The 15,365-nt window shown below is 35.4% G+C and overlaps 1 protein-coding gene across 2 annotated transcripts; it reads right to left on the bottom strand.

Moving 5' to 3' along the window:
- Positions 1–10,045: 10,045 nt before the first annotated feature.
- On the bottom strand, positions 10,046–11,738 carry LOC106302448 (transcription factor bHLH103). 2 transcript variants are annotated; one of them, XM_013738959.1, is made up of 7 exons: positions 11,475–11,738; positions 11,171–11,393; positions 11,009–11,107; positions 10,704–10,769; positions 10,477–10,542; positions 10,288–10,346; positions 10,046–10,186 (listed from the first exon to the last, which is right to left on the bottom strand). In XM_013738959.1, the coding sequence occupies exons 1-7, from the start codon at positions 11,717–11,719 to the stop codon at positions 10,063–10,065; spliced, it is 882 nt and encodes a 293-aa protein (XP_013594413.1). In that variant the 5' UTR covers positions 11,720–11,738; the 3' UTR covers positions 10,046–10,062. The 2 variants fall into 2 exon arrangements, with proteins under 2 accessions (XP_013594413.1, XP_013594410.1); XM_013738956.1 differs by having other exon boundaries at positions 10,046–10,188; positions 10,296–10,346.
- Positions 11,739–15,365: the final 3,627 nt, after the last annotated feature.

Here is a 15,365-nt window from a genome sequence, read left to right as displayed (position 1 = left end):
TTTAGAACTGAGCAAAAAGAAACCAAGCTTTAGACTTCATCAAAAAATTGAACAAAAAAAAAGGTTAAAGTTGGTACAATTTTGCGTACCAAAATATTTTTTTGATGAAGTCATGACTTTATTAATCATTTACTTTATTCTACGTATAAGTCCTGACTATTGTTTTTTTGTAAAAGAAATCGTGACTAATTTTAATGAAGAGAAAATTATATAGAGCAGCTAGATTATAGGTAAATCTTGTTTTAATATTTTGCATTAATAGGTCAAATATATAGAAAATGATAAAACCATTAAATGCTATGATTTTCTAAGAGATAGTCCAAAATGAAATATCACACATAAAAAAAGTCATGATTTCTATTTTAATAGATAAGATATTAGTAGAGATGTCAAATGGGCGGGCTATAAATGGGTGGCCCGTGTCCAAATCGATATGGTCCAAAATGGACAGACCCAGATTAAACCATAATTAAAATTTGTCCAGATGGGTGAACCCAATTATATTCATGGACAATATTGGGCTTAACCACTTGGACAATGGGCGGCCCAATAAACTTAAATGTCTAGGGTTTGAAAAATTGGGAGAAAACACAAATCACCTTTTTTTTTCTTCCCGTCTCACTCTTGTGTTTTTTCTTCGTGTTTGATTCTTCCTCTTCGAATCATCGTCTTCGATTTTTCCTCTTCGAGTCCTCGTCTTCGATTCTTCCTCTTCGTGTTCGATTCTTCTTCCTCGTCTTCGTTCTTCTTCAATTTTTTTTCGATTCTTCACCAACTTCTGATTTCATCATCTCTTAAGATTTGATTTTTCGTGATTTGTGTTATGGGTTTTCACTATTAGCTACTGATTCGTATCATCTACTAATATTGTGTTATGGTTTATGTGTTAAATAGATCGGTGATTTGTGTTCATAACGAAGTTGGTGGCGAGTCTGGCGACTGTTTCTGTTTCCGCAAGTCAGACGAAATTACGAATTTTTTAAACTTATCTTGAATTTTTTATAACTTTGAAACATGAAGTTTAAAACTTAAAGTTTAAGTATGTGACATCTTTAAAATTGAAAACTTAATAATCTTTAAATTTTTAAAACTGAAATTATGTTGTTTACATTAAATGGGCGTATGGGCCGTCCATGGATAGCCCAACAAATCATGGTCTTATTTGGTTATGGTCTCATTTGGACATGGTTCTATTTGGGCTTCGACCAAAAATGTCCAGCAAAAAAATGAAACCCATTCGGACACACCCAAACCCGCCCAACCCGCCCATTTGACATCTCTAGATATTAGCCTAACTAATATCTCACGCATTCCAAAGTGAGCGAGCTTAGACATCTTTTTGGGGAGCTGCTGGAGTGGAGCTTCATGAAAAAAACAGGGGAAGTGAATAGAGATGCCCGCTTGATTGCCAGCAGCGTTGTTAATGGTGATAGGTTTCAGTCTTACGTAGCTAGAGGCTACCCTACTTGGCTGTAAAGTAATTTTGTGTGAATGTCTAAAGTCTTGTTGGTGCTTTAGTAGTATGGACTGATACAGTGATATGACTTCTTGGGATGTAAAAAAAATTACGATGAATGAATATATTCAGATTGCAAAAAAAAAAAAAAATCTCACGCATTCTTGTTTTTTTCTGCCGTTAAAACGACAGAATAATCGAACAATAAACATAAAATAGTATGGTTGGTAAAAAAATCCGCAAAATAACAAAATCAATTGTTTTTCTCTTGGTGATACAACTAAAATGTAGCAAGTAAGCCAACGAGGTAACACATTTCTTAAACAAACTAACATCGGAAGTTACAGTTCTTACAAAAAAAAGTTTATGTTCAGATTAAGTGCTCTAACTCAAAATACAACAGGCCAGACCCCTATTACAACCGCCAAAACAAATATCATCAACTAACAATGCAAAAAAGAGAGACCTCTCAAGCACTTCAGCACTCAGAGTCCCAAACCTCCTAGAGGTGATGGCTTTCATTCACGAAAACCTCAAACAACCAAAATTAAGTCATAAGCAAATAAGTTAAAATACGACATCCTTTAACGAACATACATAAAATGTAACTTTTAGTTTTGATTTAGTCATGACTGCACGAGAACTTGTGTGTTTACACTTTCGGCTATGAAAGACGCCCCTCGATTTGCATCCTTTTTAACCACCAATACCTGCCATTCCATGATCCCACGCAAAACTTGTATGATTTCCATCTATTATGTAAGACTCATGAAATGTATTCCCCTATATTTTTTTGCCGGTTATATTTGAAGGAATTCTAGTTGATTTACCATTTGCAACGTTTTTCCTCAGTAAATTTGATTTCTACCTTCAACTTCATGGTAATTCAATTATTTGTTAATCCCGTGTAAACTAATAACTTCTCCTTAAAGCTTCTATTGTTCGTTGGCTAGGTACAACTATTTGAATGATTTGTGCAAGGGAATGCATCTTCAGCGGAAGCTTCTAGACAAGAGAATATAGACTCAAAATAAGTCTCATAGTCAACATTTTATGTTGTTTTCATGCTGTAACATTGTTATATGAGTTCATCAACGAGATACACATTCAACGAAAGCATTTTGTAAAGAGTTAGAAAATTTTGGATGTGGAAGTGTTAAACCCAAGGCTGAAAAAGAAATTGGGACAACGGCAATGGCAGCTGAGTACAATAAAAAACAGTTTAATCATGAATTTAAAGAGTCAAAATGAGATCAAAAATCTAAAGAATCTTATGGGAAAAAGTACAGGAAATCTTGCACTTACTCCCTGCTTGATGATGACGATGAATCCAATGTCATGAAACTCCGAAGTCTATTTTTTTTCTCCTTTTCCAACTATGTTTGGCTACTTGTTTGCGTTCTTTTGCTTCATGAGATTCTCAAGTATACCATTACTCGCTACTGCCATTTTGTTGTGACATGCCATATTGGTACACAAGACAATGAGTTGAATTGTAAACTCTTTCAGCTTCTTTGTAACGTCTTGGTACTCTCTCAAAGTTTTATTGCTTTGACATCAGTTTACTTTGACATCAACTGATATTACACAAAAAAATTTGACATTATTTGATAGTGTACAAAATTTTGTTATCACACCAATTGATGTCAATTTTGTTATCAACTATGTCAATTGATGTCAATTTTGTTATCAATTGACGTGGATTGAAAAAAAATAACAATTGATATCAATTTTGTTGTCAATTGATGTTAAAATTTAACAAAATTTTGTTATCAACTGATAACACATTTTAAAATCAATTGATAACAAAATTTAATATCAATTTAAAATTTAACATAAATAGTAACATCATTGATAAAGGTAAATAGTTTGTTGTTGTTGGTGACATAGATACACTTGGGTCAACTTGACTCCATTAAAGCTCTGACACATTTTGAGACACTAACAACCTCGTTAAACAACATATAAACTTACATGCTTTACTTCTTAATCGTTTTTAGAGAGATCAGGTGGTGTTAGTGGATTTTGACATATGGCTTAGTCGAATTCCCAAAATCTCTACACCAAATTAAAGTATCCAGATTCTTCGTTATTAAGCTCATGATATCTTCAATCTGCTTAAACTCTCCAGTTGTCCCGAAGTCTGCCACCATCTCTTCAAAAGTGGTATCGATTAACATGATTCTAGTTATTAAAATAAAAATACACAATCAAAGTCTTTGCACTTAGTTTAATGAGATGACATACATAAAACTCTAGTCTCATGTTTTCAGCCTAACCATTCATTCTCAGTTTAATTGCAACTCATCTTTGGGGTATCAATACGGAGTAGACAAAACGGCTACTTTTCTCTCTCTGCAAAGGCGATATCCAGGTACAGTGCCTCCGTCAGCATCTCAGCGGCGTCTTCTCAGACGTCGGATCCTCAGCCAGGGTTCCGCTACCTCGCCGCCGTCCTCAATGAAGAAGAAAAAGCCCAAGATTCCCCCGCCGAAACCTCCATCAATATCCCCATCGAAATCTCCTCCATCGAAGACCCTTCCTAAGTCGCCTCTGATCTCTGCCGCTCAGGCAAATCCGATCGATTCTGACCTCACCAGCTCTAGGGAAGCCCCAAAGATTGTTTCTGATGCCCAATTCAGCTCTCGAGCCGATGCGGTTGCTCAACAAGCTGTGGGTGCTCCAGATCTGGCCCTTGCCCCTTCAATACCGCCACTTAGTAAGACAGTGATCGACGACAGGTCGTCGGATCCATCTTCTACCAACATCAACAACCAGTCTATGAATTTAGAGTCGATCTCTGTGGCCTCCCCACCGAGAACCTCGGTTACAGACAAGGTTGCTTTAGTTACTGTGGATGCCAAGATGATTTCTTTGAGCTCGCAGTTAGCTACAAATAAAGCTCAAGCCCCATATGAAATGGAATGCTTTGACGCAGCGGATGCTCAGCATGTTCCGACAGACAAAAATCAGATTAACCAGCTGTTGGAATCTGATAAACTGGCTAAGACCTCGCTCTCACCGGTTGAAGCGAAGCTCACCAGCGAAGTTAACCAACCACCAAAGGACCCGTCTGACACTTGTTGTGCTCACGCAAAGGGTCTAGGAAAGCGTCTGTCGAAGAAAGGCGAAGCCTTTACCCTTCCCTCAGGAGAAGCTTGCATCAAAATACCAAACTCAGTAATAGAGAAGCACAGAAAGTCGTGGGAACCTTTTGTCTTGGGCCAGTTCTACTCGGACCCTCCTTCCCAAGGGACTCTGCACAACATAGTAAATGGCATATGGAGCAAGCAATATCGTGATATAGCAGTCTCGAAAATGGAAGGCTTTGCGTTCCTCTTTCGGATTCCAAATGCATCAACTAGGCATCGTGTCGTTAACCAGCGGTTGTGGTAGATTGAGGGACAAACAATGTTTGTTGATAAATGGGAACCCGGAGTAGTGCCAGTCAAACCCGAGCTTACTTCTGCTCCCATTTGGTTGGAACTCAGAAAGGTGTCGTTTCAGTTCTTCAATGAAGACGGTTTGGAACGTATTGCGGGTCTGGTGGGTCACCCGAAGTACCTACATCCGATGACAAAAAACAAAACGAATCTAGAGGTGGCGAAAGTGTTCACTATCATAGACCCAAGACAACCCCTACCGGAGGCTGTAAACGTTCAATTTGACTCGGGTGAAATATACAGGGTGCTGGTGTCTAGCCCGTGGATGCCACCGGTATGTGAGTTATGCAAAGAAATAGGTCACTCTACTAAGCGCTGTCCGACGGTCGCTAGAGTCTGTGATCACTGCAGCTCCAAATCTCATGCGTCGGCCAATTGTCCTCAGAAGCAAAAGCAGGAATCTTCTGGAAGAAAGACAAGAAGAGGCAGATCCAAAGACAAGCATGAATGGAAAGCTGTAGAGACAACCACCGAGGTCATCAGTAATGCTGCTGCTCAAACCGCTCCTGTGCACAATGCGTTGATCAAAACGCAGTTGGTCCAAACGGTTATGCCTCAAGGTTCAAAATTAGGGACTGAAAAGGACAAGGTGCAAGGTGAATCAAGTAACACGCCGAGCTACCTTAGATCTCCTCGCACTCGTAGCAGATCAGCCACTACGAGATCCTCTCAGTCTGATGCGCAACCGGATTCCTCGGATGTTGAGTCGTCTGATTCGGAGCTGGAAGAAGGGGAGTTCAGTCATGATGATTCGGGTTACCAGTTAGCGCGTAATAAGAAGAAATTCTCAGGTCTGAAAGGTAATAGGGGCAGGGGCCAAACATAAATTAATATTTATGTCGACCGACATTTTTTGCTGGAACATACGCGGTTTAAATAAATACAATCACCGCAGCGGATTAAGAAAATGGTTTAGGAAAAACTATCCTCTTTTTGGTGGTCTACCTGAGACACACGTCAAGCAGGCTAAGATGAATAAATTCGTCTCTTAGCTTTTTCCGGGATGGTCCTCAGTTGAGAACTACGGGTTTTCCCCCCTAGGTAAAATTTGGGTCGTGTGGCACCCATCTCTTTTGGTCACTGTGATCTCTAAATCGCTCCAGATGATCTGCGTTGAAGTTATCTGGCCCTCTGACCCACAGTCCACGCTGTTCATCTCGGTAATCTACGCATCAAACGATCCGTCAGATAGGACCATACTTTGGTCCGAACTCGTAACCCTGGCTACAGCTCATGATCTCAACTCTAAACCATGGCTGGTAGTAGGTGATTTTAACCAAATTCGAGACCCATCCGAGCACTCCTTACCCCCTTCGTTAAACATGGACAAGAGGATTAGAGAATTTAACCAATGCCTTTCTGATGCGAGTTTGGAGGATCTGAATTATAGAGGAACTACGTTCACATGGTGGAACAAACGTAAGCTCTCTCCCTTGGCCAAGAAACTGGATAGGTGTCTTGTAAATGAGGAATGGTACAACACGTTCCCTTCTTCGGTGGCTTTCTTTGGCAGTCCTGAATTCTCTGATCACGCTCCCATCATTGTCACGCTCGAGCCTACCAAGATAAGATCTAAGAAACCCTTTAAATTCTACAATTTCATATTGCAGAACCCGGACTTCATTGCCACTGTTTGTGTTAGCTGGTTCTCTTTTAATGTTGCAGGCTCTGCGATATTCATAGTTTCTAAGAAGCTCAAGTTGCTAAAGAATGTGATCAGGGAGTTCAGCAAGCAGAACTACTCTGGCATTGAGAAGAAAACTGCACAGGCCCTTGAGAAACTGATTCAGACACAAACTGTGATGTTGTCTTCCCCAACAACCATAAATGCCGCCGCTGAACTTGCAGCGATGCATGACTGGGAAGAATTGTCCACAGCTGAGGCAGCTTTCTTCTTTCAAAGGTCCAGCATTAATTGGCTTGCCTTAGGGGATGGTAACTCCACACTTTTCCACAGATATGCAGCATCAAGACAAGCTTGGAATCACATTCACTTCCTATTATCTGAGTCTGGTGATCGCATAGACTCGCAAGCAGGAATCCAACAGTTGTGTATTGATTACTTCTCGGAGCTATTTGGTAGTCCGGTTTCTCAGCCTATGTTTGTTCAGAGTGATTTGGACCTCCTCTTCGATTTTAAATGCTCTGAGGCTCAGGCTGCGGGATTTGATAAGAACTTCTCGCCGGAGGAAATAAAGGAAGCTTTCTTCTCCTCGCCCAAAAAAAAATCAGGGGGTCCTGATGGCTACTCAGCTGAGTTTTACACGGCAACCTGGTCGGTTATTGGTTTCGAAGTAACTGCTGCCATCATGGAATTCTTCAGGACGGGGAAGCTGCTCAAACAATGGAACTCAGCGAACCTGGTTTTAATACCTAAAAAGACGAATGCTTCCCTGCCATCTGACTTTAGACCCATTTCGTGCCTCAACACTGTGTACAAAGTTATCTCAAGGCTGCTGGCCTCGCGGCTTAAAGAGATACTACCTCTCATGATTTCTAAAGCACAATCGGCTTTCCTGCCTGGCCGGCTCCTTGCAGAAAATGTACTCCTGGCAACTGATCTCGTTAACGGCTACAACTCACAGTCTCTTTCTCCAAGGGGCATGCTGAAGGTAGATCTAAGGAAAGCTTTTGACTGTGTTCGATGGGATTTCATTCTCTCATCCCTTCGTGCGCTGGCGATTCCGGACAGATACATTGGACTTATTAAGGAATGTCTTTCGACAGCTACCTTCTCTGTATCAGTAAATGGAGTTTCAGGAGGGTTTTTTAAGAGCACCAAGGGGATTCGTCAGGGGGATCCTTTATCCCCTTATTTGTTTGTGCTGGCTATGGAGTGTCTCTCACGTCTGCTACTATCTCGCTACGAATCTGGCTGTATCGGCTATCACCCTAGAACGGAGGAGATAAAACTCTCCCATCTCATGTTCGCCGATGATGTTATGGTGTTTTTCGACGGGACTAGCAACAGCCTCCATGGGATCTCTGAATGCCTTGACGACTTTGCCTCCTGGTCGGGCCTCCATATGAACACCACTAAAACAGAGTTATTCACCTCGGGACTGGACCAAAGTGAAACCGCTGCTATAACTAGCTATGGTTTTCCTTCTGGTCACCTCCCCATCAGGTATCTCGGGCTTCCATTGATGAGCAGAAAGTTGAAGGTCTCTGAGTATGCTCCTTTAATGAATAAGATCAATTCGTGCCTCCACTCATGGTCAGCAAAGATGCTATCTTTCGCAGGTAGACTGCAGCTATTGAAGACGGTTATCTTTGGCACAGTCAATTTTTGGACTTCAACATTCATTCTACCAAAGACCTGTATAATGAACATAGAATCTCTCTGCTCTCGCTTCTTGTGGTCTGGTAGCAACGAGCGGAGAGGCATAGCTAAGGTAGCTTGGACTATGGTCTGCCTGCCAAAAAATGAAGGGGGTCTCGGGCTACGTAGCTTCTCGTCCTGGAACAGGGTGTTGTGCTTGAAATTCATTTGGTTACTTCTGTCAAAGGCTCCTTCGCTCTGGGTGGACTGGCACTGGAACATACACCTGAACGGGCAATCTTTTTGGTCAATCAACGCATCAACAACTGACTCATGGGCCTGGAGGAAACTGCTAGATTTGCGGCCGTTGGCGATCCAGTTCTGTCGAACAAAGCTAGGAAATGGAAATTCTACCAGTTTCTGGTTCGACCCATGGACGCCTCTTGGACAGTTAATTACATACACCGGACAGTCAGGTCCAAGAGCACTAAGAGTCAGAATGAACGCGGCGGTAGTTGATGCAACTGCTGGATCGGTTTGGACTCTTCCTCATCCTAGATCGCAGAGGGAAGTGAATTTACATGCCTATCTCTCTACTATAAATCTCCCCTTATCTGCTGATGTTGATGACATATATGAATGGATTGCTGGTGACTCTCCTTTACGTGTTTTCAGGTCCTCCACAACATGGGAAGTGCTAAGGCCGAGACAAGCGATAAAACCATGGGTGGACGTGGTCTGGTTCAAAGGCGCCATACCGAAGCTGAGCTTCACCATGTGGACTGCAAATTATGATAGACTACCGACGAGGGCAAGACTGGCAGCGTGGGGAATGGCGATCTCGCCTCTATGCCCTTTTTGCTCCAATTATGAAGAATCAAGAGATCATCTGTTCTAGGCTGCGAGTACAGCAAAGAAGTGTGGGGAGGGGTGTTCGCAAGATGCCATCCACCATCACATACGTTTACCAACTGGGCAGAACTGTTATCTTGGATTACAGGTGCGCCACCAAAGCTCATTCTCCTTAGGAAACTGGCGACTCAATCCACTGTCTATCACTTATGGAAACAGAGAAATAATCTGATCCATAACCAGTCACCTGTCCCTGCTGCAACTGTCTTCCATGCTATTGACAAAGAGATTCGCAACATCATCTCAGCAAGGAGACACATAAAGCACTTCGACACACTCATGATTTTGTGGTTGAGATAAGATCTCTTGTTGTTTGAACTTATGTCCTATCTTGTTTTTTATTTCTTTTTGCCAAAATGACACAAACATAAGATTCTACTTTGTATTATCTTTCTTTCATATATGATATTTACAGTTTAGCAAAAAAAAAAAAAAAACTCATCTTTGGGCTAAATTTGTTATTATTATAAAGGAAGTAAATGAAAAAGAACTCATTTCATTTTATTTTCCGCTTAAATATTAGTTTCTGAACATAATCATAAATCAAAATTTCTAATCATCCTCAAAATATACATCTCACAACTTGATAAGATAATAAATGTATCAATTTTAAAAATTTATTGGGCTTCTTGGTCAAACACAAAAACAACATTTAATCTTTTAATATTTTATTTGTCTCATTCACACCAGAAGTTTAAGTTATACATGAAAATACTATTATTATTACTTTTTGAAAATGATTGTTTTATACAATTATCCTCATCTTCATTTTTTTTTATTTTCAAACATATTGATTACTTACGAGTAGTCATTGACCACAATTTTAGTTAGTAAAAAAAATCCAAAATCAACTTTCTTCCATCTCCACAAGAAAAGTTATTTTTTAATCGTAAATTAGCTTTCAAAAAGTAGAATGATCAAGAAACTTTTAGTAATGAGTTTAAAAACAAGATTTTGGGTCTTGAATTATAAGAGTTTAATTTCAGAACTTAGATGAGTCCAAAATGCAGCGGAGAGGTGGAGAAAGTACTTGAAATCGGCATCAGACAAAGACCACGGCTTCGAAGATCTTGTCGTGGACTAGAGTCTTCAGCATGAGTACCATTGTATGACCTCTAGAATTGAGAAAAAAAAATTATGGTCAGTAAAGCAAAAGAACAAAAAATAAACTACTTCGTAAAATATAAGATTATAGAGTTGTTTAACCGTAAAACTTAAGTACCTGCTTCTGTTCACCAGATCCTTTAGAGTTCAGTTGTGGATTACTCGAGACCTATACAGGTTTTAAATGATTATACGACAATAATTAGGTTCTATATGAGAGTAAATAAAAGCTAACATATAGTATTTCTTGGTCTAACTGTTAACAAATAGTTTATATATTATGAGATAATTAAACTTACAGTGATTTGTTCTCGAAGAAACTTGATGTACTCTATAGCATCATGGAGGACAGAAGCAGTGTCTGTCTGCAGAAATTATCAGAAATCAATAATAATTATTATAATAAATGAACAAATGAAATAATTAATAAACGGTGTTCAAAAAAAAAATTAATAAATCTTATTTAACTGTGCTTAATTAATTCAAATATTAATACAAGTTATAACTGATGATGAAGGACACCAACCTTGCCAAAGGGTGAAACTAACTGCTGAAGCGCGGTGATTCGATCTCCGAGTTTCTCTTTACGAACCTTCTCATTCAAAATAGTTTATCAGAATAAAATTTAAAAGACATTAGAAAATAGTTATATGTATACAGTATACAACAGGTACTTATATTTCTTAAGTACTTATATATAGTTTTATTGCCAAACTAATTTTGTCTTTACATGCTTTTAATACTAATGAAACTATATAACTTTGACAAGAAAAAGGGAATAATTCAAAGTATTTTTATAAAATTGTGTGCTTGAAATTTTTTGTTACTAACTTTGAAGCTCGGAAATTGTGTTGGTGTCTCGAGTCTAGGCCTTTTTAATGGCGGTAATGACTCAATATCTTCGAGGTCTTTAGTTTTTTCACTGGTTCTCTGAAAGTAGTCACAACATTAGATCTACAATTAGATTGATTATAATGAACCACGTTTACGTACTTTGCAAGTAATTAGACTCTTCCAGGCTTGATTTTCTTCCTCATGTTTGTCTCCAATCTCGTGATCAAAGACTGATACGGTTCTTGATTCGTTCAAGAAAACGTCTTCGAAGAAGTGAAAGCTTTCGAGTAGTTCTCGTTTCACACTAGGAACCGATAGTTCACTATTATCAAACAATCCTTCTAAGAAACTACTTATCGGATCGAATCTTTCTTCTTCACGACTGGAAAAAGAAGGTTAAAACTCAAAATCATGATTTTGCATCACATCAGATAAATGTGTAGTATATATTACAAACACTTACTGGTTATATTGGTTCCAAGCATTGACTTGTGAGGTGGAATCAAGATTTGTATTGCTTGATAACGTAGAAGTATAGCTCTTGTCATAGGTTTCGGCATCGATATTATCAATGTTTTGCCATTCAAATCCGCCAATATCGATGGATATTTCAGTAGAATGTGGCTGAGACAAGCCGGAGAACATGCCGTTGGGGAAACTCCACCATGGTCCGGTGCGAATTCCGACGGTTTCAAATTCTTCTGTCATGTCCTGTTGGTTAAGTAAGTTATTTGGTTTAGTTTTGTTTCTTTTTACTGCCTTGGAAATATTGAAGCTTGCATGAAGATTATGATATTGATGATGGGTTTGCATTTATAGGTGACGATGAGGTTGTCAACAAACTTGGATATATCTTATCTTATTAACATAAAGCTTGGTTCTTCAAAGTTGATAATTAATATGATTGCGACATGTGTAAATTAATTTATTAAAATTGTGACATGTGTCAAAAATATGTAACAATTCTCTTTTATTAGAATTTAAAAAAAATTAGAAAAAAAATTATTATTACATTTTTTGGGACACTAGAAAATGAAAATTATTACAAAAATATAGTTTATTATTCTTTTTAGGAGTTAAGAAAAAGAAAATTACTATTACATAACCTTTTACAATTATATTTGTATGGCTCTTTTTATAATCTTTTAAAAATATTTGATAGTAAATTTAATTTTTGAAAATTCTATAAACAAAGAATAATTGTAAAAGCTATCTTATTATATAAAGCTTGGTTCTTCAAAGTTGCTAATTAATATGATTGTGACATGTATCAATTAATTTATTAAAATTGTGACATGTGTCAAAAATATGTTACAATTCTCTTTTATTAGAATTTAAAAAAAAAAATTTAAAAAAATTATTATTACATTTTTTTGGACACTAGAAAATGAAAATTATTACAAAATATAGTTTATTATTCTTTTTAGGAGTTAGGAAAAGGAAAATTACTATTATATAACCTTTTACAATTATATTTGTATGGCTCTTTTTATAATCTTTTAAAAATATTTGATAGTAAATTTAATTTTTGAAAATTCTATAAACAAAGAATAATTGTAAAAGCTATTTGAAAGTATTTTTTTCTTTTTAAAATATTTTGTATATTTTTTATTTTAAAAGTACTAAAGAAAGATATTATATGAGAAAATATTCATTTTTTTTAAACAAATTAAATAAAAACGAATTATAAAATCCTACAACAAGAAATTATTTAATAAAAATCAATAGAAAAACTAACTATAAAATAAGTGATATTCCTTTTTCAAAACCAAAAAAATAAAAATTTAAAAGTACTCTTATTATTTTCATATAAATAACTAACTTCCCTTTTTAACAGAAAAATGTATGCTACAAAAATATAAACCAAAATAAATATTATTTTCACATCTATATTTAGGTTTAAGCTTCCTCATATTATTTTCAAAAAATAAGTATTTACAAGAAAAATATTATCTGTTTTCTTTTAATTTCTTTAAACAATTCAATTTTTTTTATCATCCTTATTACATCTTATGATGCTAATACAAGTTTTTTTTAGTTACGATGTTTTTATCATACATAAGTATGTGTAAATATGAGGAATATATGTTTGTATGTATAAGACACAATATATAATTAACTAAACATAATTTTTTATTGAAAATATATTAGTTGTATAAAAATCTTGAAAAAAAAAACGAATTATAGTTGAAATTTTCCTTTTTAAAAAATTTAAATTAACTTATTTCTTATAAATAACTAACTCAAGTTTTTTTTTAGTTATGATGTTTTTATCATACATAAGTATGTGTAAATATGAGGAATATATGTTTGTATGTATAAGACACAATATATAATTAACTAAACATAATTTTTTATTGAAAATATATTAGTTGTATAAAAATCTTGAAAAACAAAAATGAATTATAGTTGGAATTTTTCTTTTTAAAAAATTTAAATTAACTTATTTCTTATAAAGAATTTGATGACAAGTATGATGCTAAAGCTATTAAATTAAAAAAAATCTAAACTTAAGATGTTGTCGTGATTGGTATTTATGTGTTTGGTTATACGAAAATCAAACACATGTTTGATATATATATTTTCATGTTTGCTCATAAAACATTGATTATTATTATTGTCACCTTACATATGTTTAGTCAAAAATAAATCAAGCTTCATCATTATCTTATTACATTTTTTATTTTTACTATGTAGTAGTTTATAATTTATTTTAATTAAATGTTATTATGAAAATATATCATTAATAAAAAATGAATCAAGAAAATTATTTAACATCAGATAAGTTTAATAAAACATTAAATTAGTACATGAGAAAGTGTATAATGTTGTCATTGCTTCTTGGTCTTATTTAACTTCCAAATTTCTTTTTATTTCATTATAATTATTATTTCGGGTTGGATCTGGTTTAAATTTTTACGTTTGGATGTTTTTTCTAGCTCTAACAAATACTAACTGAAACTTATGTGTGAAAACGAGTTCTTAACTATAAAATAAATTTCAAATAACATAAAAAACAATTTTAAAACAATAATAAAATAATTTTTTAATATTTTTTATTAAATTAAAATATCAAGTAAAGCCCGTTGCAACGCACGGGCCCAAATCTAGTTTATTTATAAAAGAAGAGTCGCAAGAGTTTTATACGTATCAGTATATTTAGTTGATAATAGATTAATCTACATAATCCATAATTATGCGACAAAATTAGGTATCTTACCGGTCAGGAGTAGTCGCTAGGAAATTAGGTCATAAGCAAATAAGTTAAAAGACAGACATCCTTTAACCAACGTACGTAAAATGTAGCTTTTAGTTTTGATTTAGTAATTAAAGGCATGAATCATGATACAAATGTGAGTTGGTGACCATATTAATTTCTCTAGCATTATACACAATACTTTGAAAATTTAACTAGTTATTAAAATAATTGTTGAATTTGGAGTGAGATGGTAGTACTATCTTATAAATAGCTACTTGCTACATTGGAGGTATTTGACGAAAAAATGTTTGGTGTGCATGTAGTATTTATTGTCTAAGGTAAAGAAAAACAGGTTATAAATTTACGATTTTTTTAACTTGTACATATATCTCTAATGATTCTCATTCACGGTGTATTCTATATATTTTTTTGCAATTTTTTTAGAAAATACATCCTATATTGAAATTATTTTGGGGTTTGACTATCCAAATAATTAGATATGTTTTTCGGTATATGAATACGTACATACAACATAAAATGGTAAAGATATATAAAAATAAAGGAAAAAGAAAGTCAATATTACCAAATCCATGGGCAAAAAGGTTCTCGCTCACACAAAAACCAAAAGTGGAGTTTCCTGTTTTCGGCTAATATATAACATAGTCAGAAATCAGAATACATTGGATCGTAAGTGGAGTTTCTTTTTATCAGGAAAGTTTGTAAAGAATGTGACTACCGAATTGTTGGTATTTCACTAACAAATATTTTATATGTACATTACTATATGGATTAGGCCATATATACCATCCACTCGAATTTACTTAGGTTGTTTAGTTTTGACCTTTTAATTCAGAATGATTCCCAAAATCTTCTTTCCTCATATATGTGTGCTCATGTCATGTGGTTTGACTTCAGCAGTGATTTTAGTTATTTGTTTAGTTGATATATAATATACATTAAGATTTGTAGTCTTGTTATAGTGAATTAGGTTACACACCAACTTTCATAAAAGAAATTCACCAATTAAACTTTTATTTAATTAACATTAACTGGTTTGGCCTTTAAACTAATTAATTTTAAAATTCGTTTTCATAGGTTCTTAGTTCAATACTACAAGAAAACACATGCTTAACGACGAAAATTAACGAGGAAAAA

This window comes from Brassica oleracea, chromosome C1 (assembly GCF_000695525.1).
Source record: "Brassica oleracea var. oleracea cultivar TO1000 chromosome C1, BOL, whole genome shotgun sequence".
In the NCBI taxonomy this organism is placed as follows: Eukaryota; Viridiplantae; Streptophyta; class Magnoliopsida; order Brassicales; family Brassicaceae; genus Brassica; species Brassica oleracea.
Note: the sequence above shows the minus strand (reverse complement) of the source record. Positions and strands in the feature narration are given on the sequence as shown.

Excerpts from the sequence above, each read along its gene's own strand:
- LOC106302448 (XM_013738959.1), bottom strand. The coding sequence starts at position 11,719 with ATGACAGAAGAATTTGAAACCGTCGGAATTCGCACCGGACCATGGTGG. Across the intron at positions 11,108-11,170 it reads AGAGTCTAATTACTTGCAAA|AGAACCAGTGAAAAAACTAA; the intron begins GTACGTAAACGT and ends GACTACTTTCAG. Across the intron at positions 10,770-11,008 it reads CACAATTTCCGAGCTTCAAA|GTTCGTAAAGAGAAACTCGG; the intron begins GTTAGTAACAAA and ends TTGAATGAGAAG.